The sequence below is a fragment of the Lissotriton vulgaris genome, chromosome 2_1, assembly GCF_964263255.1.
Source record: "Lissotriton vulgaris chromosome 2_1, aLisVul1.2, whole genome shotgun sequence".
In the NCBI taxonomy this organism is placed as follows: domain Eukaryota; kingdom Metazoa; phylum Chordata; class Amphibia; order Caudata; family Salamandridae; genus Lissotriton; species Lissotriton vulgaris.
Genome location: NC_141687.1, coordinates 1,969,285,765 through 1,969,311,539, shown reverse-complemented (window position 1 = coordinate 1,969,311,539; position 25,775 = coordinate 1,969,285,765). Strand labels below are relative to the sequence as shown.

Genomic DNA, 25,775 nt, shown 5'->3' with positions numbered 1-25,775 from the left:
CTGTAAAGGATTGCAATAATAGTGATTCCTCCAAATTAATAGAGGAATCCACAGTATTGTTATTGGCAGTAGTATGCAATGAAAGATTAGGAAAACACATATTTGGGGTCATTGAAAGACGCCTCTCCGTATTTTGTATAGCATCTGCTACTACACCTATAGTCTTTTGTAGCATTAAGTCAATGGCTGTAAGAGACAGTAGAGGTGTAGATGGAACAGTCTTATTTCTGGTCGACGATCTTGTAGCCACAGGGGGCTTTCTAACTTTAGTCATCATGTAGGAGGTATCCAAGAGGGCAAATGAAGTACTGGACACTTTTATCGAGCTAGGCTTAGCAGCTATAACAGGCCACACATGCAATAATGAGACCAGATGAAACACTGTCACCTTGTGCTGTATCCCAGGGTAATGGCGATGAAAGGGGGGTGGCCCGTCCCGTCTCCTTCTGTCCCCTGAGGGCCACAGAGGGCTTGCCCTTTGCCCGGGCTTAGCCCCGGGCGCTCCCGCGACGCGGGTAATGACGCTGTTTTAAAGCGCCTCCTGGCGCGTCCCTGGCGTGTCCGCCGCTATGCCCGCTGGGAAAGGTAGTCCCCCGCTCGGCGGCCGCTTGGTTGTGCTTGCGGCAGCGGGGGGACTGCAGGGCAGGGCCAGCGGCAGCGAGGCAGCGGTTTTACAGGAGTCCAAAAGGGCAGGCAACAAGGAGTTTTAGCAGCAAACACCCACTCCGACGCTCGGGGTATGCAAATAGCGGAACATCCGCTCCACCGGAAACGACGCTGTTTTAAAGTGCCTCCTGGCGCGTCCCTGGCGTGTCCGCCGCTATGGCCGCAGGGAGAGGTAGTCCCCCGCTCGGCGGCCGCTTGGTTGTGCTTGCGGCGGCGGGGGGACTGCAGGGCAGGGCCACCGGCAGCGAGGCAGCGGTTTTACAGGAGTCCAAAAGGGCAGGCAACAAGGAGTTTTAGCAGCAAACACCCACTCCGACGCTCGGGGTATGCAAATAGCGGAACCAATGGTTTCAGGAACATATCGCAGAAGCGGGACAGTGGCTCAAGTGATGAACCTATACCCAAAACTATGGGTCTTCCCGGGGGAGGGTGTTTGTTTTTGTGCATTTTGGGGAGGTGTTTTTCTCTCATTGGTACACAGAAAGTCGGCCTCTTGTTTCGAGATGAAACCCATGGTTTCCCCATGCTCCATGAGGGATTTTATTTCCTGCTTTAGATCCTGTGTGGGGTCACTGGGTAGTTTGCGGTAGCTCCGTTCATCTACTAGTAATCGCAGACATTCATTTTGGTATATTATCTTGTCCTGTATAACCACTCCTCCACCCTTGTCAGCCGGTTTTATTACAATTGTAGTACAGCTTCTCAAGTCCTCCAAAGCTTTTTTTTATTGAGGTTGGTGAACGGTTTAGGTGGTTGTAGTTTCTCAATATCATTGAACACTGCTTGTTCGAAAGCTGATAGTTCCACTGGAGTGGTGTGAGGAGGTGGTAAGAAAGTCGATTTGACTAGCAGTCCAGTCTAATTTGGATCGTCATTTATGACGGGATCGTCCCCTTTCTTCTCAAAAAAAGCTTTGAGCTTCAATTTCCGAAAAAAGCTTGCGAGTTCGCAATGTAATAGAAATTTGTCCAATCTGGGTGTCGGGACAAATCCCAGTCCTTTATTCAGGACTTTAGCTTCGGTGGTGGATAGTGGTTTTAAAGAAATCACCGATTTGTGGTTTCACTATCACAAGTAGGCGAGGGCAGGATACACCTTAGCGTGTGTAGACCTCCCAGCCTACCTCACACTGGTCCTGAAGAAAACCTCTATAGTCACACGAAGGTTGAAACATGTAGACCTATTTTTTTAAACCTAATCACCACTATTCTACTTCTATATGACACCACAGCCTACCTAATTAGGCAAAGGTGCCACATGTAATTATTTTTATTGGTTGTCCAACCACTCCAGAATAAAGTATCTGAGTGGGTAGCGTTGTGACAACTTTTAACCACACTTTGATCTACCCTTATCACATATAATCAAAATAACCAGCTCCACTGTAATCAGGTGTCGCAGCACACCTGGATGGCATTCGGCTATCCGGGTGGGACCCCGATGATGAAGCATGCCACCAACTAGGTTGGTGAGTGAGGGGTCTTCTAAGGACAAAGGATTGTCCCAGATTGGGTTGCAGGGCTTGCACCTCAATACCATACTAATGTATAGGTATTAAGTACCCCTAGTGGTCACTCTTCCATTTTGTTTAAGTGACAGACTGACCCATGCAGCAAAGGTACTCGAGTGCTATCAGCCCAAAGTGCTGGACTGACAGAGGCGGCCATGCAAAGCTCCAGCAGAAGTACAATGCATGCCTTGTCCTTTTCAAAAAGGAAGGTGCTTATAAATATATCAAAGTGGTAAAAACATTTTGCAAAAAAAATAAACTTGCTGCATTTGAGATGAGTGAATACTGTCTTCCGACAGGAATTTCACACACCAGGGATTGCAATTTGAGTGGTCTTAAAAAGTTAAGAAGAGCAAAGCACATAAAACGTGCCACTGCTGGCGGGCAAAGTTGGGTCACAGCATTCCATGTGTCACTAATACCTTACTGCTTCAAATATCTGGGGTTGGACTTTGATAAGGACTTCATTTCTACACTACGAATTAACGAAAACCTGACCCTAAAGAAAATATCCAAATTACTAGTGGGGGGTCTCCTAAGTACCTATCATGGTGGGATAGGGCCGAAACCCTGAAAATGAGGGTGACTCCACTGGTGAATTACCTGGCAAGTATGTTGGCGATTACTTTTTCGGATGACTTTTTAACCAGGGTTGACAAGCTTTTTGGTACCTTCCTGTGGCAGGGGAAGAAACCCAGGATATCAATGAAGAAGCTACAGCTATCTAAAGAAAAAGGCGGCCTGGGTCTCCCCAGCTTCAGAATTTATCAAACTGCATTCCTATGTAAACAAGGAGCATATTGGCTGATTGAAGACTCGGCCTACACCCCGCTGTGGCTGGATGTTGAGAAATCCCTCATTGATAATGTTCCCCTTCCAGCCCTATTATGGATCTCTCCCACCTTCCTCACTCTAAATACATTTTCTTTAACACAAGAGGTGCCCTCTTACGGCTCGACCAATCCCACAAAACCGGCTTAAAAATTAAAAAAACTACCTTGGTAGCCTTGTGGCGTAACCCCTCACTTAGGATTGAAGGAAAACCCCTCCAATAGGAATATTGGTCCAAGAAAGGCGTTAATTTGGTGAGTGACCTATATGATGGGATACACCCTTTACCGTTCTCCTCGCTCCAGGCCCTACATAATCTGGCACCGATAGATTTTTATGATTTTTGAAACTAAAAGTCCTCTTATCAACACGCTCTCTTAAACCCTATGATCCTGGCTTAAGACCCATATGCCACGTATCATGGCGGCTGGTCATTTTGTCTCGAAAACATATAAACTTCTCCTTCCTCTACCTAGAAGGCCCACAGGCGGAATGAGATTCGACGGGAGTCGGAGCTCAACTCTACGGGTTTGATGTTTGACTGGGACGCTATTCACACCACTGCTTTCTCGAACAAAGTCTCTGCAATATTATCCCAGACTAAATACATGTTACTAAACAGAACGTACTGGACGCCAGATACGTTTTTTAAACTCCACCTGAGAGATAGCCCTAGGTGTTGGAATTGTGACTCGGCGGTAGGGGATTTGGCCCACATGCTTGTTAATTACCTGAAAATATATTGGGAGAAAATGTTTAATTGCATAGAACATATTTTCAGCATTGTTTGTGCAACACTTGTTTTAGATTCGGACTTCACACTCGGACCTCATGATATGAGATTTTATGTAAACCACGAAATTGTGTATTACCCTGTCATTATTTGCTATGATTTTATTTTGATTCCGTATGTATTTCATTTCATGTATCGAAGTTTTTGTGTCCTTTACTTTACACTTTCTTTCTTTATTTTACCTTTTCCTTTTTCAATAAAAATGATTCGAATACAAAAAAGAAAGTGCGTCCGCTACAAAATTAATTCAATTGGGTTCTACAAACAAGGCACAGCGAAAGTCTCTAAAGAAAAAAAAAATAGCTTACTAACTAATCAAAACAAAGAACTGTACATTTATCTTTTCAAATTAGGCACAAAGAGAAAAATTGATACTAAGAGAAGGCCACAAAGTGGAAGGTGGCGTACTGTAAAGAATGCTGATAATGTATTTTGTGTTCCTCGATCCTTTCCATATGTTGTCTCCGCCGCTTGCTGAAATCAAGTATGAGGTATAACAGGAGCCTCAAATCTGCTATAAAACCGCAGTTACCCTTCGCTGCAGAATATGCCCAGTACCAGTTTCTATGCAAGTGTTCAGGACTTGACTCTGCTCTATAAACCAAGCAGTAGATGCAAAGAATACCTCGATCAATTAGAAAGATGTGCCCGACCTTGGGCCGCCTTCCCTTCTCATCGCCGTTATTTTCATCGGCCAGCTCTTTCCACACTTCGTAAGTCATCTAAAGCAAAAAAGAAAATTACATGAATTAGTACTAGTAACAGGCACAGCCTCGGTGTCAAGAATAGAGATGTGTGCAAACAGGTTTCCACCGCTGCAGGACATCCCTCAAAGTGGGTATGCAAATAAAAAAAACGTAATTGGCATGAAAGGTGGTAGCTGGGAATAGACTAGTGTAGACCTGGAGTTACCTGCACAAGTAATAGTCTCCACCAAACAAAAGCCCTTTAGAAAGGAAAATGTTACTTCCCTTTCATCAACTGCTTTCAGCCTGGCGTGTTGTTAATTCATGAACTGTGCACCGTCTTGCCATCTTGTATTGTTGCGGAATATTAGTCATTGTTTGCCTGAAGAATTTAAGTTTTCGATTAAAAATGTCTCGAAATTACTTCGCTAAAACCCACAATGTATCAGAACAGACTCCACCGTAGATTACTACAATTACCCACTCAGAAATTGTGTTTTTTGGGTGTGTTAAGTATGAAACGCTTAGTAAAGCCAACTAGAGGTAAATAACATTTTCTGTTTGCAGCACATGTTGTACATCACATGCTTTTTACTGACTTAAAAGCAACAGCCCAACATCTTAGGACTGGGGGGAGGAACATAGTGGTATTTATAGTAATTCATGTTTTAAACGGTTGACCTACTTGGGCTTCCTTTCTAGGCATTATTGTCAACAAGGTAATGTTCGGTGAACAAATGACCACTTTGCTAACTTTCAAATATCCTTACATGGAATTTTGCCAAGGAAGGTCATGGTGGCACCTTTTTTACGAGCTGAATGTTGTGGCTGTGGAGTCTCCATCAGTTGTCTGCCTGCGCGTGGATTAACCTGAATGCATCCACAATCCCTTTAGCAACAGGTTTCCCAAGGTGCATGAGTGCAAAGGAGACAAATAACTTCTGTCTTATGTAAAGGCCCTGCCCTTCATATGTAATACAGGAGTATTTGTTTGACATCTAGAGACTGTAAAACCCTTTCTGCCCTGCCAAAAGGATTTTGAAAGATTGTCAAACGCTCAGTTACTTGATTGAAGTGAAAATGTGATGCAATCGTTGGAAGGAATAATGGATGTGTGCCTAAGACTACCTCGTCTTTCTTTGGGCTGCAATACGATACATTGTCCTATATGTGTTACTCTCCGCTGTTTTAGTGTAGTGCCAATGTCAAGAACCCCCTTTTTGCATTGCATTATAATTGTTTTTATATAGCACATACTACCTCTGATGAGGCATCAAATCACTTTTCGGCAAGTAACACGCTACTCCGGAACCCGAAAAGGATTAGTGGTGGATTAGTATAAAATGGTGGACATGTGAGTCTGTTAGTGGGATTGGAAAGTATAATGGGGGGATAGAAGAGGGAAGAGTCGAGAAAGTGCTTATTGGGAGATCATAGTAGTAAGATGAGGTTTTGGATGAGTCAAAGGAGGGATAAGTGAGGAAAGAATTTAGAAGGGATGCTTAGCATATCATAGTATTAAAATGCCAAGAACCCCTTTTTAGGTTTCGCTGGGGAACGGAGCCTTTAGGCTCCGCCTCCAGAGAAATCTCTTGATTACAGTAAGGACTCTGGAATACGCCCCCCTGTCCCATTGGCTAGCTCCATAAATGGAGGCTAGCCATTGGAACAGAGAGGCGTCCGTCATGGCCGGAGGAGACTCGGGGGCGTTCCCGAGATTCTTTGGCTTTTGGCGACGTCACGCGACGCCGGGAACGCCCCCGAATCTGGTCCGGCCGGGCCGTGCTTGCTGCTGTCCTGCCTTCTTCCGTGTCCCTCCTCCCGCCGTCCCCCCTCCCCCCTCCTCGCTGTCCTGTGCACGTTTCCCGCCGTCCGTTCCTCTCCCCCGCCTACCGAGCCGCAGCTGATCCCGATCCGCTCTCCCCGCCTCCCTCTCCCCTCCCACAGCAGATCCCCGCCTCCCTCTCCCCTCCCACAGCAGATCCCCGCCTACCGGCTGCTGTGCCGTGCTGTGAGGTCGCCGTGTTCATCGACACGTGTTTGGTGCAGACTGAAGGTTTGTGAGCCTTCCCCGAGCAGAGCGCACTAAAATAACCTGTGTGCAGCTTCACCACCGCGACCCGGGATCAGTAAACCTCCGACGAAGGGCCCCGTACCTTGCTGGTACCAACGCGACCGAAAACGAGCCCGCTGCTCTCCGATTGGACGGGAGAGCCGAGCCCCCTCACCAAACGCCGCGACAGGATTGGCCCGTGCGGCGCAGCGTCACCACTGTTGCCGTGTGGTGATTGGCTAGGGCGAGGAGCGTCATCGCAGGCTTGACCCGGGAGCCGCACTGCCATAGGCTGACTCCCGGGTGCTTTGGAGGCTCGCCCGTTCTGCCGTGCCTGGATTGGCCCGCTCGACTGGAGGAGCCGAGAATTCACCGCGATCACCGCCGGGCCCGGGGAAGACTGACCTGACCTCGCCGAGGGACCTGAAAGAGTGCTCCAGCCCCCGGCCTGCCGTCTCTGCCCCCCGCTGCTCCCTGGAGAACCGAGAGCGGGCGGAGGAGCGTCCTGAGACCGGCCGGGCTGGAGCGCTAGTGAGCGCTCGCCGCGGGGTGCGCCTGGAAGGGAATCCCCCCTCCCAGCAGCATTGCGGTGAGACGCGCTAGAGGCGCGAAGGGTCCCTGACGCTAGGGGCCGGGTCCCGTTAGCGGTATAAAACATTGGCATGATTCTTGGCTCATTTTGGGAGCGTTTCTAGCATAAAACATTGGCATGGTTCTTGGCTCATTTTGAAGAGCGTTTTCAATCACATAATATTGGCATATCGTGTGCTGATTAAAGAGACTAGAGACATTTGCTTCAAGAACTTCCTGAAATTTAGAAACACCAATTAAGATTAAGTTCATCATTGCTATACTGAAGTGATTATCGTGCAACTGCTTATTTACATTGCTGCAACCAGATAAAAGTTATTTCTATTTTTATAAAATACTTACCTGTGTGGTCTCAGTTTGTGGTGGATTCAAATTGTGAGCGGCCCGGTAATTCTGTTGAGGCTGTTAACAGCCGTTACTTACCCCAGTGAAATTAGAAGTGTGAGGCAACACTGGAGTTCCACGGTGTTTCACCTCCTGCTCGCGCGCAGAGTCTCAATGCAGCACCTGGGCAAAAGCGTAAAATCGGCACAGTAAATCCGATTTCCGTATGTTGTTTCTCCAAAACTCCGAATTGCTGTTACTTTCCTGTCCCCTAATAACCAGGATCCCAGGCAGGTCATGGTAATTCTGGTGCGGGGAAATAAGGAAATGATCACGGGTCACGAGGTCCTCTCTTCTTTCCCTGGTGATCCTTTCCTGCCTGTCTTCACTCCATCCCCATCCTCTGCCCGCCGTTGGCTCTCTTCTCTCGTCCTCTTTCCTATCTGTCCCTCGCGTCTTTTTCACCCATAAGACTCCCTCCCCAGCTCCTCCCAATTCATCAGTCCCGTTCACACTTTTTAAAATGTCCCCCTACCTTCCCTCTCTTCTGCCCTCACTCACCCCTCTGCCCCAGCCGTCCTCTCTCGCGTTTCCTCTATATTTCCTTGTTGGTTCCCCGCTCTGCCTTTCCCTCTCTTTCTTCTCCTCGCACCCTACACAGCTCAACCTCCTCCATTCGCCGTCCCTCCTGCCCGCTCACCGTTGTCCTCACACACTCCTCTCCATTTCGGATGCCCCCTCCTTTCCTTTCTCCCTCCCATCCTCTCACATCCTCCATTGATACATTGTACTCGCCCTATCTTTCTTTTGCTTTCCTCTTCCAAATGTACCTCTTGCCCTCTCGGCTCATTCCATGACCCGCCGCTACCCCTTTACTCCGTCCCCTTTCCCTCTCTCTCTCTCTCTCTCTCCCTCTCTCTTGTGCTTTCTCCACATCTTTCCCTCTCAGCTTTCTTTCTTCCCTCTTACAGTTTCGGTTTCTCTCGTTCTCTCACTCTCTCTCCCCTCCTGCCGTCTCTTTTCCTCTCACCCCTCCTCTTTCCTCGCTCAATCTGTGCCCCTCGTGTCTGCTCTCTCTGGTCACCAGAAGAGACAGCGCCTCCCACCGCCGCAAAAACGCCCGCCATAGAAAGAGCGCAAGGGACAGGAAACGAATAAACAAGGGAAGGAAAGACACACAACCAAGAGTGGAACACTTAAAGCTGCTCCAGAGAGGGGGAGCCGAGCAGGTCCGCCTGGAAATGTACATGTGTAGAGACACTTCCTCGGGAAGGTCCCCCCTCCCCCCGATCAGACCCTTTCAATTATTCAATAGCTAGAGCAGACCAAGTGACTGCCAGGTGCAATACATCAGGCTTAGGAAGGGCTTTCATTAGATTCGGAGAGATTCACGCTGCTCTCTCCCTCCATCCCTCCGCCCTCACTCCTGTGTGGGTGGCTCTGTGTGTGTGTGGGTGGCTCTGTGTGGGTGGCTCTGTGTGTGTGTGTGTGTGCGTGTGGGTGCAAATGCAATAGGTCTCACATTTGCGAAAGATTAAGCTATTGGCATTGTAAATGACAATGCCATTTATTTATCTGTTTTCAAAACCAACACATAAATAAAAAAAATTGTCATTTACAATGACAATAGCTCTAACTTTTACAAAGGCGAAACCGTTGCATTGTAAATGCTTGTTTGTATTGCATTATAATTGTATTTATATAGCACATACTACCTCTGATGAGGAATCAAATTGCTTTTTGACAAGTAACACTCTACTCCGGAATCCGAAAAGGATTAGTGGTGAATTAGTATAAAATGGTGGACATGTGAGTCTGTTAGTGGGATTGAAAGGGATAATGGGGGGATAGAAGAGGGAAGAGTCTAGAAAGTGTTTATTGGGAGATCATAGTGGTAAGATGAGGTTTTGGATGAGTCAAAGGAGGGATAAGTGAGGAAAGAATTTAGAAGGGATGCTTGGCAGATCATAGTATTAAAATGAGGTTCGGGGTGATCCAAGAAAGGATAGAGAAGGGTAGAGTTTAGAACGGGTTATTGTGAAGATCATAGTTGTAGAATTAGGTTTGGGATGAGTTAGAGAGTGGAGATAGAGGATTGGGAGAGGTATAGGGTGAAATATCAAGTAGTGCATTGGAGAGAATCAAAGCTTTTTACAGTAGGAGTAAAGTAATAAATATATAGATACATAAGTACAAATTATACATATTTATATCAAGAAATACACATATCTAGATACATATAATTAAATTAAATGTTGATATACAAAGGGATATGCTGAACATTTGTGTTTGTGTGTGGCGGATATTTAGGAAAAGAGCCAACTCTTGATTAGTCTTCTAGATAAGATAAGATAGTTATCTGTGGATCTTATGTTTGGGGGAATAAATTCTATAGCATGGCTGCTTGAACAGAGAAAGATAGATGTGCCGCCTATAGTTTTTTTCTCGTATGGTGGGATTTTGAGGTGAGGTGCCAATTTGGATTGGAGGTTACTTTATTGAATGTATTTGGTGATTTTATTTCTGATGAAAAGCGGTCCTGTTCCATGTATTGCTTTGTGGGTGATACAAAGCAGCTTGAATGCGGATCTTCTGGTAAACGGTAACCAATGTAGTTGCCAGTGTAATAAAGAAGTCTTCTCCACAATAATTGAAGTACAAATGTGTTTTTAATATCAAGATTAATAACCATTCAGCATCAACCGTCCAATCAGGTCTACAGCTCTGGAAACAGTCCAGTCAGGTACACTAGCCTTTACATTCTATGACATGGTTAGGTTCGTACATGGTAAAGTTCCTAAGCAGATTACAACAGGCCCTCAAGGTAAATGAGGGCTAGCGGCTTTACATGTAGGAGTAGTCTGGCAGCAGGGTTCTGAATCCGTTGTAGTTTTTTCATAGTTTATAAAGATGATCCGTAGTAGAGGACGTTGGTGTAATCAAGTTAAGACCGTACAAGAGAGATAGTGGCTTAGACCTTGTGTGAAAATCACAGGTCAAGGAAGATGCATCACAAAGGTTTCATAGTAATGTAGCTTGATCTTGATAATGTGTCCACTTGGTCATTCACTGATAACTTCGAGTCCATGGTAATTCCAAGCTTTCTTACTCTCTAGATATTTCATGGTCCCAGATCATCAGGCCAGACGCAAAGTGCATCGTCATTTTTCCAATCGCCACGTGTATTGTAGTTTTGGAAGCATTCAATTTGAGATGGCTCCATGTCATCTACTAATCAATGGCTCTGACGCAACTGAAGATTTGCGAGTTTCCAATGTCTTTGTGGCTTTCTAGTTTAGGGAGTATTTGTGTGTCATCTGCATAGTTATAGCATTTGAGCTGAAATTCATTAATGTAAATGCCGAAAAGCGTGGGTTAGATGATAGAACCATTGAGGGACCCCTGCTTTTGTGAAGTACTTTTGGATAAAAAAAAGTTGGAGAATGGATGACATTTGTTCTGTTTTGAAGGTAGGATGTGATCCAGTCAGGGCAGTCCCCTCTATGCCGGCTCCGCATATTATATTGGATTAGAGTGTCAAGGTAAATTGTATCAAAGGCAGCTTAGTGGTCCAAGAGTAGTAGTACAGCAACTCCGTTGCCCATCAGAGTTACATGGACCGCTCTGAAAAAGCCACCAGAAGGCATCTACGAACACTGTACAATGTGACAGCCACGCCCATGGCTCATGTCACATTATCTACAGAATCCTAAACACACTTCAGAATCAGTTTTGAGTAATTTTGGAAAATTACATCTGTATGTATTCAGAGAGTGTTTCCTTAAAAGGGAGGAAAGTTTCCGTGAGTGAAGCAGATGACTAAGATTTCTTGCAAAATGTTAGTCTTAGGCACTGGTAAAGTTTTCTGAATGTGAAATTTTGTGAAACAAATAATTTGTGAAAAGTAATGATTTTCCCACTTAATATAGTCGTAACCACGAAATGAATAATGTGCACTTAAAACAATTTTATTTAGAGATTTAGAAGTGTTTATTAATGTAATGTAGTTTAGCTATGCCACGTTTTAATTGAGAAGCTATTTTATTAAAATGGATGCTTCATTTGTAGTTCTATTCAACTTGCTCATCACCCCTCCCAATCAATTTCTTCTTTATTTTATAAAGAATAAAAAAGTTTAAAAAAAGAAGACTAGTTTGTCTTTATGAACCTGCATGAAAGATTAATCGCCGATAACGCTTGCGGTTTTCTAACTCTGAGCAAAAAAATGTCTGCTACCAGAAATGCAACTTAAAGCATGAAGTGAGCATGAATGCAGTGTCTCAAAATGCTGATTCAAAAGTCTTATAAGGACAGTTTTTATATCCCAAGTAAACACAAAGGGTGCCTGTGGTGAAATAACCCTTCCATCAAGGCTTTAATGACAGGAATTTTCAAAACAGAAACTGATTACTTATTTAGTAATTAGACGGTTACTACAGACAGGTGTAATTGGAATATAATGTAGGTTTGGCCTGGTTTCGTAAGGGAATAAATATAGAGGAATAAATATATTGCACTATGTGTAATGGAGTTAAAGTGAGTGGATATACTCAGGAGGTAATAAAGTGCATCCACTTAGCTCTATACCAAGTCTGTGTTTGGAGGTAGTAGCGTGCTTCCTTAAAAATACACCTACACTCTGATGGTAAGTTAAGGTATCCAAGCACTAAGATTTCAGCAGCGACAAGGCTAGATCAAGTGGCTATGTAATGTATTGTTATAATAAATTTGGACGCTTTGCATAGTCAAACATTTAGGAAAACCCTGGTCTCACAATGTGGTTGAATTAACATCTTGAGCGACAGGGAGTACCATACCGGTTTATCCCAAGTTGAAAAAATTAATATAAAGGTCACTGGTGTATGTTTAAATTTTTATACCATTGCCAAAATCAGTCAAAGAGGTAGAAAAGCATATGCACATATCAGTGACAACTTTATCCATAGAGTATTGCCTTTCAATTTTATGTGTGGAGCTTAGGCATGAAGTATGGGCATTTTCTGTTTTGGGCTGTGACAAAGAGATTTAGATCTGGTGTGAACCACATATGAAAGTGTGAATTGAGAATCTAAGAATTCAGGTCCCGATTGTGTGTGACCTTCTGAAGCATAATAAGTAGGGCTGCAAAGCGGTGTCTACTAAAAAGTGAATTTGGCTAAGAGACTCTTGTAGCACAGCTCTTGGGCAATGTGAGATGGGAGGAACGAGTTTGTGTCTCGCTCTTTCCAAATATAATACACCGTTATCATGTTGTTTGTCGGTATCTGCACATTATTGCGCCATTAGTGTGACTGGAGAGCTTCGATTACTAAAATACTGCTTTTTCATTGGTCCATTTCCCCTGGACTATGAAATTGTATATTTGAATAACCCATCCCTAAAAAGGAGGCATCTATTGTGAATGTTACGTGCAACTGGGGATCTGAAATAGTGCATATTCCACCAAAGCAGCTCACCAACACTACATCTCCCCAGTCCCCAGATGCTTGCAATCATAAGGATTCTAAAAGGGTGGATTTGAAGATGGGCATTAAGAGCTAACTCAATGCACAAAGCCATCATGCCCAACAACTTGATCACCACTGTGGCAGAGATTGTGATGTATAGAAAACTGGAATCCAGACACCCAGTTGCCATTACTCTCGACAGTATTCGGAAAGCTTGAACCACCTGCTTATTCATTGTTGCTGATAGATAAGTCTGGGTCTGCAGTGGTTGTAGATAGGACTTCCTGGCATTGATGGTGAACTTTACCTATTGAAGTTGGACACAATATTCTGTGTGTGAGACACTGATGGAGTCTTTTCCCTCCGACAAGTCTATTGTTTAAATAAGGATAAACATATACACCCTGGTAGTAGTGCTGAGCTGCCTCGGCAGCAATAAGACACTTGGTAAACTCTTAGTGCAGCTTTTATCGCGAAATGTAATAATGTTCTCCCCCACCATAAAGCAAAGGCACTGAGTAACAACTTAAGAAGAGTCATTGAAGTTGAGAGCTGCTAGAAAGTCGTCTTCTTGTACTAGGAGCAGCAATTCATCCTACAACACTGTCATCTTGAAATTAATTATTTGCAGGAAGATATGAAGGATCTGCTATTCCAAGAAGGAGCTAAGTGTGCTGGGCTTTTTTTTTGGGAAGTACACTGAAAATACTCCATGACATCTCTGATGTAACAGTACTTCCTATATTGAACCCCTACTTAGCAGAGATCAAATCTCTTCCGGTAACAATTGGACATGTTTTGTGTTGATTTTGTCCTTTCACGGAACGATATTTGTGGATAGATGTTTAAACTTGATAGAGCAGCCATGTAGCACTGTGAAAAATTACCATTCGTCTGTAATTATTCCCCTCCAATCCTTAGGGCAATATCTTAGCCTTCCCCCAACAGATGTTTTGTGGTCAGGGCAGTACTCCAAAAGTAACTGCTTGGATACAGTGGAAGATCCATATGAATTGGAGACTCTGCCACAGCTTCTACTGTTCCCTCAAAAACCTTCCCTCTGAAAGGACTTGTTTTATGGGGTTTGTTTTTGTTGCACTTTTAGTTGAAAAGACCGTGCAAGTTGAAAGGCTTGTCTATTGAAATCATGACTTGCTGTATTTGTTGACAGTGTTGGAGTGCTAATTGCTGTTGAAAGTGTTCAGACCAGTGTCCTTTTACATCTTTTCAGGTCGCCATTAACATGTGGGGCGAATTAATAAGTTACCTAACTTTGGTAATGCCTTATCTGGCAGAGACTTTACCTAGCTGCTGATTCCATACCTCAGAATGATCCCCAGACATCAGACTGGATCCAGAATTGTGAGCAGTACTCCTCCACACCAGTACGTGGCGTTGTTCGGCTCTGTGTTAACGCCAGAAGTGACTTGTGCCATGCCTATATAGGTGCCACCGAGCGCAATGACGTAAGTTTCTGTTTGTGACTTTCCACACCAGAAGCGCAGAGCCACGAAGAACACTGACCACTAGTGAATGAAACAAGGGCCCTTAAAAGGGAACCAGCCCTTCACTCTTAATTAGATTGCAGAGCAGGGAGGATGGGTCGGTCGGTAAGGAATCTGTGGCTAGATAAGAGTCTCAAAAAGATAAGGCATTACTTGAAGGTAAGTAACTTGCTCATCTGATAGGGACTTCTAGCTGCAGGTTTCTTACCTTAGAAAAGATACCCAAGCGACACCTTCGCAGAGGTGGGAGTGCAACACAGAGTGTACTAGAAAGTCCTGTAGGACTGCAAGGGCAAAATGCCCATCTCGAAAGAACTGAAAGTCCAGACAATAGTGCTTTGTACACGTGGGCAGGGAAGCCAACGTTGCTGCCTAACAGATATTCAGGACAGGATAACGCAGTGGTCGCAGCCTTGGCTCTGGTAGAGTGCTTTTTGACCAGTGCATAGCAGATCTTGATGCATCTGAGCACTCTCCATCGTGAGAGGGTGTATTTCTGCAAAGCCTTTTATTTTTTTGCTCCGACATACCCTACAAAGAGTTGATTGTCCCCGCTGAACTCTTTTGTGCAGTCAAGTTAGAACAACATTGTTTAACAGTACACCATGCTACAAACTAGCTCCAGTGGCTGGCCTATACGGTCTTGGGGGAGGGACACCTGGCTGCCAAGATAACATTGTAAACTTCGGGTGGAAAGCTGTCAACTGTCACAGCTCAATCTCTACGCATGATGGCAAAGCGTTGTCAGGTTCAAGTGCAGAACCCTATCCAGTTGCTGTGATAGAAAATCCTCCCAAAGAGGCAGCCTGTTCAGAGGACCCAAGCTCATGCTCAACTTATGGGGATGCCATGCTCTCTGTGCCCAATCTGGAGCCACAAAAATGACTTGGGCCCAGTCATTCTTGATTGGCCTGAGAACCCTGGGCACGATTGGTATTGGCGGAAAGGTGTACAGGAGGCATGAGCTCCACTTGCGATTAAAAGTGGCTCAGAGCGAGTGCCGTCTTGGAAACTACAACACGTAAAACTGCTGACACTGCACATTCTCAACTGAGGCGTAGAAATACAATCAAGGCTCTCTCCATACTTGGAAGTGACCTTGCCCCTCCTCCGGATAGAGAAACCATTTATGATCCGCTAGACATTGACGGCTAGTTCATCTGTCCTGGCATTGAGAGAGCCCGTGGGGGTTGAACCAGAAATGATATCCCCTGATGTTCCAAACATGTTCAGAGTCGCAGAGCTTCTTGACAAAAGTTCCACGACCCAACCCTGCCCTGTTTGTTGCAATACCACACGGTGGTGGGGTTGTCCATGAACATCTGAACCAATCTTCCCCTGATTGAATGAAGGAAGGCCTTTCAATGCCAATTGGATTGCTCGGAGCTCCAACAGGTTGCTCTGGAGTCTGGCTTCCAGTGAAGACTAGAGTCCTCTGATCCCTACCTCTCCCAAATGGTTATCCACTCACAGAAGTGATGCATCTCTTACTACAGTCGGATCTGGTTGGGGAAGGGAAAGGGGACTGCCAATGACTGAATCATGGTTTGTTAGCCAATGCTGCAGATCTTTTATGGTTCCCTCCGAGGCCTGGACCATGTCAGATTGCCATGATGCTAGGCCCACTGGAACTTCAGGTCCCACTGCAGGACCCTCATATGCCAGCGAGCATGTGCCACAAGAAGGATGAAAGAGGCCATGAGGCCCAACAGCCTCAGAGTCAGTCTCACCGAAATCCAGTATGGAAGCTGAATCATCGGTATTATGGCCTGAATATCCTTGACTCGTCACTCGCGAGGATAGGCCAGAAACTGCACTGTTTCCAGAACAGCTTCGCTGAAAGAGAGCATATGGGAGGGAGTTAGATGTGACTTCTGCACATTGATAGTGAACCACGGCGAGTGCAGAAGGTTCGCCATAGTCTGGAGGTGAGAAACAATTGCCTGGGGCAAGCCTGCCTTCAACTGCCTGGAATTTGTGACCATCGCAGATGAGCTGTAACCACCGGCATCACTATAGTGAACAAGCAAGCGGCACTGGTAAGGCCAAAGGGAAGCACTGCACACTGAAAATGCTCTTGGCCTTCCATGAACATCAGGTAGCACCTGTAGGCAGACAGAACAGAGATGTTAAAATGAGCATCCTGCAAGTCCAGTGATACCATCCGTCTCCTAGGTACAGGGCAGATAGTACTTGTGCAAACGTTAGCATTTTGAATTTCTAATTTCTTTTAGCAAGAGACTAAGAGGGAGAAAGTCTAAAATAGGACTAAGTCCTCCATCTTTCTGGGCAGCAAAAAGTAGCTGGAATAGCATTGATGACTTACTTCTGAAGCTGCACCTTCTCTACAGCTTCATTGTCCAAGAGAGCTAACTGCTCCTGACAAAGCAAGGAGAGGTGGTCCTCTGTCAGCTTGTCGTAAGTAGATAGATTGGGTGGGGTGGTCACAAAGTGGAGGATGTAGCCCCTTGGCACGAGCATTAAAACCCAATGGTCGGATTTTATTGACCTCCAGTGGTGCAGGGGATGGCGTATCCTACCTACCACTCGATGCCAGTGACAGTTGGAAAGCATTCTAAAGGAGTTTGGAGGCTGCGGCTGCTCAAGGGTTGAGGGGGGACTGACTCAAACTCTGGCTGCCTGACCCATGTGGACTGTGGGAACCGCGTGCTTGGCCACAAAACAATTGCTGGCCTGTGTGTCTGGAGATGTACAGATGTGGTTGGAAACCCCTTCCGTGGCCAGGAAAGGGGCAGAAGGCAGTCTGCGGTTGGCGTGGTTCCATGGAAAGGCCCAAGTACTTGGGGGCTGGTCTGCTGTCCTTAACGTGCTAGAGCGCAGAGTCTGTCTTCTCATCAAACAACGGAGACCCATCAAAGGACATGTCCATGAGGGAGGCCTGGACATCCCATGAAAAGCCAATGGTTCTGAGCCAGGGGTGGCGGCGAAGGGCCATCGACAATGAAATCGATCTGTCCAGCGAGTCAGTCATATCTAGCCTATATTGTATGATGGACATTGCTGCGTCCCTTCCGACAGCCGTTGCTTGCGAATATGGCTTGGGCTTCTTCTGAGACCGTGGCCAGCACTTGCGCAACCAAGTCCCAGATGATATGGGAGTATCTAGCCAAGAGGCATCCAGTGTTTACCGACCGCAGCGCCAGGAAGAGAACATCCTCTTCTCAAAGGTATCCAGCCTTTTGGAATCTATGTCCGGTAGAGTGCAAGGGAATGTCCCAGGGTTCACTTTTGAGGTGGAGGCCTGGACCACAAAGCGCTCCACGGTGGGGAGCTGGGTGAAGAAACTAGGGTCTCCTGGGGCGGACAATGGGGGAGGACCATTGCCCTATGCACAGGAGCCCTTGTAGAAGGCTTGGACCAGGTCCCAAGTAGGGCACCAGTAAGGGCGTCATTAAATGGGAGTAATGATTCTGTAGGGGCAACTCCAGGTCGAATCACATTCGTCTTGACTACCACTGACGACAGCATAAGGTCAAGGACCTCAGCTGCCTTTCACACCATAATTGAGAGGAATCTTCCTCCGTAGCCATCGTAAGGGAGAGACCAGGCCAGTGTCTGGAGAGGTGTCCCGTCCACTTGCATCTGCCAGATCCTCATATCATGTGTCCCATCTGTCTCTTCTAACTGATATCCATAAGCATCCACAGATCCCTCCCATTGCCCCCCAATCTAGGCCTATCATATGAATAAGGCACTGATACCGGAGCGAGTGTTGGAAGACCCCCATCCGGTGCCATGTCAGGGATGACGATGGGGATGATGCTGCTGTAAAGTGTCGATGGGGGCAGTGGCACTGGAGCAGACTCTGGGGAAGGTTGAGGTGGCTCGATCCAAGGGGTCCGACTGACACCAGGGGTTAACTTGCCAGAGGAAGACCAGTGGGGACCCCTCCCAAGCCCGTGGTCCACGAAGGCTCTCCAGCTGGGATGGGCTGCCCAACTATCCGTTGCACAGTCTCATAAAATTTGCATAGCCGGGCAGGGGTCGCTCCAGTTCCAGGAAACACAGGGAGGCGGTGGGAGGGTCCAGGCGTAGGCTCCACCACAGAACTAGGTCTCGTGTGCTGACGCTCGCTAGTCTCGTCAGATGACTTCGATGGACATAATGAAGTTGAAGATCTCATCAAGTACTTGCACTTCTTATGCCGATTTTCCAGACAACCGCAACTGCGATGACGAGCTTTTGAAGTGGCTCTGCAACCAATCCCAAGACCTTCCTCTTGACCCAGGTCATGAGAATTGCATATTGAGCACCGAGAAGCTTGAGGGACCGCTCCCTCAAGGTTTTGGGGTACATGGCGTGGCAATTGACGCAGGTCTTGGTCGCCCTCCAAACAACAGAGGCACATATAATGTGAGTAAATCATCGGCATCTGTCAGTGACAGGTGCCACAGGGCTTGAAACCAGCCTTCCTAGCTGACATTTCTACTCACCACGCTCGAAACACTCTTGAGAGTACATCAACTAAAGGTCAATCAAACAAGACTGGGGGCAGCTTGTCTACAGAATTGTTCTGGCTGGCATGGAAAGAAAAGAATTGGCATCAGCGCATGCAGTGGGGCCTATATAGGCATTGGGCACGTCACTTTTGGCGTGTACGGCGCCGTCACACAGAGTTGAACAACGCCACCTACCAGCCCTTAGGGGTACTGCTCACAAAAAAAATTCCAGATCCAGTCTGGCACCTGGGGTAATTCTCAGGTAAGGAATCTGCGGCTAGAAGTCTCTATCGAATAAATACATAACATCAAACAGCAGGTCAAACAGGTATAGCCGTCCTTCAGGGTGGAACTGGAAACAACAGAGCCATACATCATGTCAAAAAAAGAGGTAGGTGTTTATTTGGTGGCATGCCAGATCTGCTGCATCCAGACAGCGTAGTATACCAAGTTAAAAGGAAAATGTTACTTATCCATTACTCACCTGTTTATAGTGTGTAGTGATGTAGATCTACATGCTCTGCATAACCCTGCCATTTATTGTTCAGCTCATACGTTGCAAGTTGTTTTTGTTCAAAGAAGATTTTCGGTCAGGGGATGCATTGTGACTCCGCCCTTAGTTGGGAATGGGCTATGTCTCCATTGTTAGATTGTTTTTCGCGGAACAGGTGAGCCTAAGTATGAAGTGGCGAGTGACAATAGTATGGATGACTATGCTTCTAGTGTATGTAAGGAATACATTTTAAGCAGAAAGGCATCTGCAGAAAACACTGACTTCTGGGGAGGTGGATGGTGCATGTGAATCTACAGCACTACACGCTACAAATAGATGCTTACAGGGTAACACTTTACATGTGTAGATAAACATGCTCTGCACAAACCGTATCGCAGTACGCCCATAACACAGTGGTTTATCGGTGGATGATGCAGATGTCTGAAATAAATTCTTAAAACTGTTTGGCCTACTTTGTTCTGCTGATGGGCTAGAATATCCACAGAATAGTGTTTTATGGTTGCCCATGTAGCTGCTTCACAAATGTCAGATATAGGAATGTTTCCTAAAAATTCAATTCTTGCACCTTTTTTTTTAATGAGTGTCCCTTAGGAGGCACAAGCAGAGTTCCTTTGGCTTTATGGTAACTGGTTTCAATACATTTAACAATCCACCTAGCTAAACCAGCTTTTGAGATTGGGTGACCTTCGTGAGGTTTAAGGCCACAAATAGTTTTTGGGTTTTACAAAAAGGTTTAGTTCTATTGATGTAGTACATTAGAGCATGTTTACCATCAAATGTATAAAGAGCCATTCCTGTTCCTGAGCCTATTATTATTATTTGTTCTAGGAATCACAATAGCCTTAAAGACATAACAGCTATAAGAAGTGCTACTTTACAAGAAAACAACTGCAATGGTCAAGAGTGTAATGGTTCAAATATGATTTTTGTAAGAAGAACACTGAGGTTCCAGACAGGAGCAGGGGGAACCCTGGGTGGAAAAACCTTTTTTAATACTTCACAAAAAAGGTTTAACTACAGGTATTCTAAATATTGAGGAGGAGTCCTTATTTTGCCTATATACTGCAATAGCAGTCAGGTGAAAGCATATAGATGTTTACGCTAGCCCTGACTTTTCCAAGTGTAGCAGGTAACACATATCCCAGACAGAAGGTTTGAGGGGGTATAGCGGTCTTGAAATGCAGTAGTGAACAAACTTGTCCACTCCGCGGCATAACAAGCATGCACAGTAGCCCTTCTGGCTTCTCTCAGGGCATCCATACATTCCTATAGTGAACTGAGATAACCAAACTCTAAGACCACATTGCTCAATTGAGCTGTTTGGGTTCTGGATGCCTGATTCTACCCTGTTTTGTGTGAGAAGGCCCAGTGTGATGAGAATCTTCTTATAGGGACTTCGAGTAGTGCTGACATGGTTATCTGGCTCTAGTGGGAGCCATCAGGATGAGAGTGAAAAATGTTTGCTGTAGCTTCCTTACCAGGTATGGCAGGAGTGGGAGAGGAGGAAAAGCATAGGCAAATGTCCTTGACCAGTTCATTCATTCATAGAGCATTGCCTATGGACTTGAGGTGGGGAAACCTGCAGGCAAATGTTTGACAGTTTGCGTATTTCTGAGTGGTGAAAAGATCTATGTGTGGAACACCCCTCATCGGAAGTACAGGAGTAGGACTGCGCAGGTCTGTAGTTGTGGCCCATCCCCAGAAGATACTCTGATAGGAGGTGTATCCAATGGTCTACCGCCCAATGCGGATTGGCTGTTGGAGTGACCACAGCCCTTGAACTGCCATATTGTGGAGATGCACCCCCAAGTCAGAGAAAGATGTATCAGTGGTAATAGTTACTTGTGGATGGGGTCAATAAAGGGCTTGCTATGCCACAGGTTGTTGTTGCTCCACCACCGCAGAGAATGATGGGTACAGTCCCTTACCAACACTAGATATTCCCAATGGCCCTCCGTTGGTGCTCACTGTGCCAACAGGCACTCTTGAAATGGACGCATATTGAGTCTGGCATGGGGAACTATGACTATGCAAGAGGCCATCATCCCCAAAAGACGCATGACTGTTTTGACTGAAAAAGAGGCAGAAGTTGCTGGAATGCCAACAAGCTCAGTTTCTTTGGGTATGCCTTGCTGGTGATGGCATTTAAAATGGATTGTAGGAAGGAATGAACCTGAAGGTGTTGAAGTTTGGGCTTGAAGGCATATATTGTATATCCCAAGCTGTGGAGCAGGGAGACAGCAGCTTGATTGTGGGCTTGGCACTGCTCCCTGCCCGCCTGCGCTTTTAATCAGACAGTCGCCTGATAGGGGAACATGCGAGTGCTTCTCCTTCTGAGATGAGCGGTTGAAACTGCTAGATATTTCTTGAAAACCCTTTGGGACTGTTGTAACCCCAAAAGGCAACACCTTGAAATGTTAGTGTTGTCCACTTACCACGAATTGGAGGTTGTGCTAATGAGCAGGGTGGGTGGGTAGGTGAAGGTAGGTGTCCTTGAGGTCTAGCACCATCATGAAATACCTTGTTGGAGCAGAGGGTTAACGTCCTGCAAAGTCACCATGTGAATATGTTCTGGCAGGATCTATCTGTTGAGGGGTCTGAGGTTCAGAAGTGATTTGAGGAAGCTGAGCGTTTTGAGGATGAGGAAGTATAGGGAGTAAACTCCTTTGCCCCAATGCTGAGAGGGCACATGCTCTATTGCTCCTCTGAGGTGGAGCACCTGAACCTTACTGCAGAAGGTGAAAATGTCCTGTGCTTAGGGTAAATGTATGGGACGGAATGCTTGGAAGGGCTGAAAGAAGTTCCAGACAATAAATGTGACAGGCAACTACAAGAACCCACTGATCTGAAGTGATTCCTCCCAGCATGGATGGAATATATGCAACCTTCCTTGATAGGGTTGTTATCCCTGAAGGCTCCCCACATGCAATCCCTGGTAAGATTGCTGCTGCCTTTGATTTGACTTACAGCTTAAGGGAAGTCTTTTTGGATCCTCCTGTATATTGATGTTTCAAATAGGAACACCTAGCAGCTGGGATTAGAAGGCACCCATGGACATGAGGCCCACACAGGTTTATCCCAAGATGCTGCTGGACCTCGAGAATGACCTATTTCCTACCCCTGTTTACTAAACTACCCAGGCAGGTGTTGAATGAGGTTGTGCATCTTTTTCTACTGGGCTCTATCATATTGTGAGAGAAGGCCCATTTAATTGATAATGTGCTCCTAATGTCACTCTTTTCCTTGATGCATCAACCCTCTTACTCACCTTACCAGGTATCAGAGTAAGATTGTGGTGGCCCCTGAAGCGAGTGTGGCGGAAGCAGTAGGGTGGTGTGGGGTGAGCGTGGTGGAAGCAGTGGATGTGGAAGAGAGAGGGGTAGAATATAAGGTGGAGGGCTGATAGCTATGTCTTGGCGTTTTTTGGGTAAGGGTGTCAGATCCAAAGTGATGTTTGATGCTAGTTCCTCTTCAAATGCAAGCCTCCCTTTTCTTGCCTAAGGATCTGCAGTTTTGAACAAATTCACCATGGAGAAAATCTTTTCCATACAAGGAAGAATAAATATCAGCTTTTGTTTCTCATTCTGCACTTAAAGCAGCTTTTCAAAGATTGTCCTTTTGGGGACCCCGAGACTCGGTCGGGGAAGGATGCATCAATGTAAATACACTAGCTTCACTACAGATGGTTGTCTGGCTTCTGATGGAGCCTTCGACTTAGAAGGGTGTCAAGGTTTTTCAAAGACGAAGGTCTTTTCGAACTCGAAGGCCGGTGAGGACGACGTGCTTTGGCGGATCTAGTTTTGGCTCCAAAGTCCTTCCACAGTGACAACCCGAGCCTGAAGGCAGCAAATGCCCTGGACGCTGCTAATCTTTTATGTATGTGGCTAGATGTCTAACTCTCTTGAGAATGGTGCTCTGTTTCAGTGTGTGGTCTCTAATGAGGCATATGACGAGTTTTGAGTTCAAACACACTCAGAATTCTGGGCATAGTCTTTGTGTGAGGGCTACTGACGGCTGAAGTAGATAGAGGTCATAGAGCCTCTTCATCCTCCTGTTCCTTGGCTTCAAAGATGCCAGTATCTATGACCTCCAGGCTCGCTGGTGAGGTTGGACACCTCGAGTCCTGGAGCCCCATCAGTGCATGTCCAAACCAGAGGGTAGAGAAAAACAATCTAACAATGGAGTTGGTGCCCATGCACATTCCCAACTAAGGGAGGAGTTACAAGGCATGCCATAACTCCATACTTCTTCTTAGCAACATCAAAGTCCAACACTAGATGACAGGAGTATGCAGAGCATGTGTATCTATAGCCGCACATGCAACAAACATTATTTTCTCATTAGGGACCTGCAATCTGGTTTCAGACCTGGGCACAGCACAGAAACCACACTCCTCCACATTGTCGATGATGCCCTTCAAGCCCTTGACCATGGCAAAACCTGTCTCTTGATCCTCCTTGACGTATCCTCGGCTTTTGACACGCTTAACCACGAAATTCTCCTGAATCGCCTCAATCTTAGGATGGGCCTGGATGGCACGGTGCTGGCTTGGTTCCGATCCTTCCTCCAGAACCGCTCGCAGAAAATCCTGATCAACAGCAACCTATCCGCCCCATCTCCGATCACAGTTGGAGTCCCCCAAGGATCAACCTTATGCCCTACCCTTTTCAATCTGTACCTCGAACCGCTCTCAGAGGTGCTGCACACTGCCAATATCTCCTACCATATGTATGCCGATGACACACAGCTCTACATCAATATCTCTTGTCCTGAGAATATCCGCTCCTTGAATGAGGCCTTAAAACTAACTGTTCACTGGCTCACATCCAACTAGCTCAAACTCAATGCAAAAAAAAACAGAGTTTCTCTTAATCTCGCCACCTAACGCCAATACAGACATTCAAGCTTGGACCAAGGCTATCACAGCGCTAAACTGCTCTCCTACCATCGTAGACTCTGCTAAATCCCTGGGAATTACCTTAGACGGCAACCTGAACATGCGGGCCATATCAACTCGATGGCCAAAACCGCCAGATTTCACCTGAACTACCTACAAAACTTGAAACCTTTCCTCGACCCTCCTGATCTAAAAGCAGCTATCCAGGCCTTAGTCATCTCTCGACTAGAAAATCGTTGCTCCACTCTCGCAGGCCTACCCAAGACCTCTCTGGCACCCTTGAAAGCCTGCCTCAACGCCGCCACCAGACTCCTAACTGGCTCTAAGAAGTTTGACCACATCTCGCCCCACCTTAAAGCTCTAAACTGGCTTCCTCTCGATGCCAGAATCCAATTCAAACTGGCTTGCATCACCCACAAGGCCCCCTACTCCAAGTCCCCTGCTTTTCTCGCACAGAAACTTGTATTATCTGGAGGAAGAAGAAACTCCCGGTCCGCCAATGCCCTTCTGCTCCAACCCGCACGCTTCAAGAAAAAAGCATTTGCAATGCAATAGGTCTCGCATTTACTAGAGTTTGAGCTATTGGCATTGTAGATTACAATGCCTTTTATTAATGTGTTGGTTTTTTAAACAAATAAATAAAAGGCATTGTCATTTCCAATACCAATAGCATAAACGTTCGTAAATGTGAGACCTATGGCATTGTAAATGCTTGTTTAAAAAGAGATAGGTTGTCAAATAAAATCCATGAATAGGAAACTTTCAGCCAGATTCATCAATCTCCCGTTTTGCGAGGCCCTAATAGCGAATTATAGCGATTCGCTATTAAGGACTCGCAAAACGGGATCATGTAGAATTAGCAAAATTTATTGCGATTCCTACTGATTCCTTATTTGCGATTAGCAAATTGCTAATCGCAAATAAGGAAAAACTCCCCATTCATTCCTATGGGCCTTTTGCCCATAGGAATGAATGGGGAGTATTCCTTATTTGCGATTAGCAATTTGCTAATCGCAAATAAGATTGCGATTTGAAGGGTGCCAGGGGTGTCCAAAGGACACCCTGTAGCACCCCTCAAATGCACATTCGAACAGGTGTTGCGCCCACACATGTCCAGAGGACATGTGTGTGTGTAACATGCAAAAGTAAAAAATGCACAAAAGTGATTTTTACTCGTTTTTCGCAATTTACCACAAAGTCAGATTTTGTGGTAAATTGCGACCAAATATTGCGAATTCGCAATTTCAATTAGGGTGATGAATTGCATTTAAGGAATCTCTATTAGAGATTCCTTAAATCCAATTCCTCGCAAATATGCGATTTCGCAATTAGCGATTTTTGCATTTGGGATGATGAATCCTAAATGCAAAAATCGCACTCGCAAACGGCCAGATTCTCAGAATCTGGCCATTTGCGAGCGCAATTCAGGTTTATGAATATGGCTGTTTGTGTCTTACAGACTTGGAACAGTGCTGTAATCATAGTGGGAAAGCTTGAG

At 45.8% G+C, this 25,775-nt stretch overlaps 1 protein-coding gene across 2 annotated transcripts in view; it reads right to left on the bottom strand.

The window, feature by feature from the left end:
* VPS33B (VPS33B late endosome and lysosome associated) overlaps positions 1-25,775 on the bottom strand; it is a 792,141-nt gene that overhangs the window by 518,800 nt on the left and 247,566 nt on the right. For both annotated transcript variants that reach the window (XM_086958170.1, XM_086958171.1), the window contains exon 10: positions 4,426-4,522. In XM_086958170.1, coding sequence (XP_086814296.1) covers positions 4,426-4,522 — 97 coding nt within the window. The remainder of the gene's footprint in view (positions 1-4,425; positions 4,523-25,775) is intronic.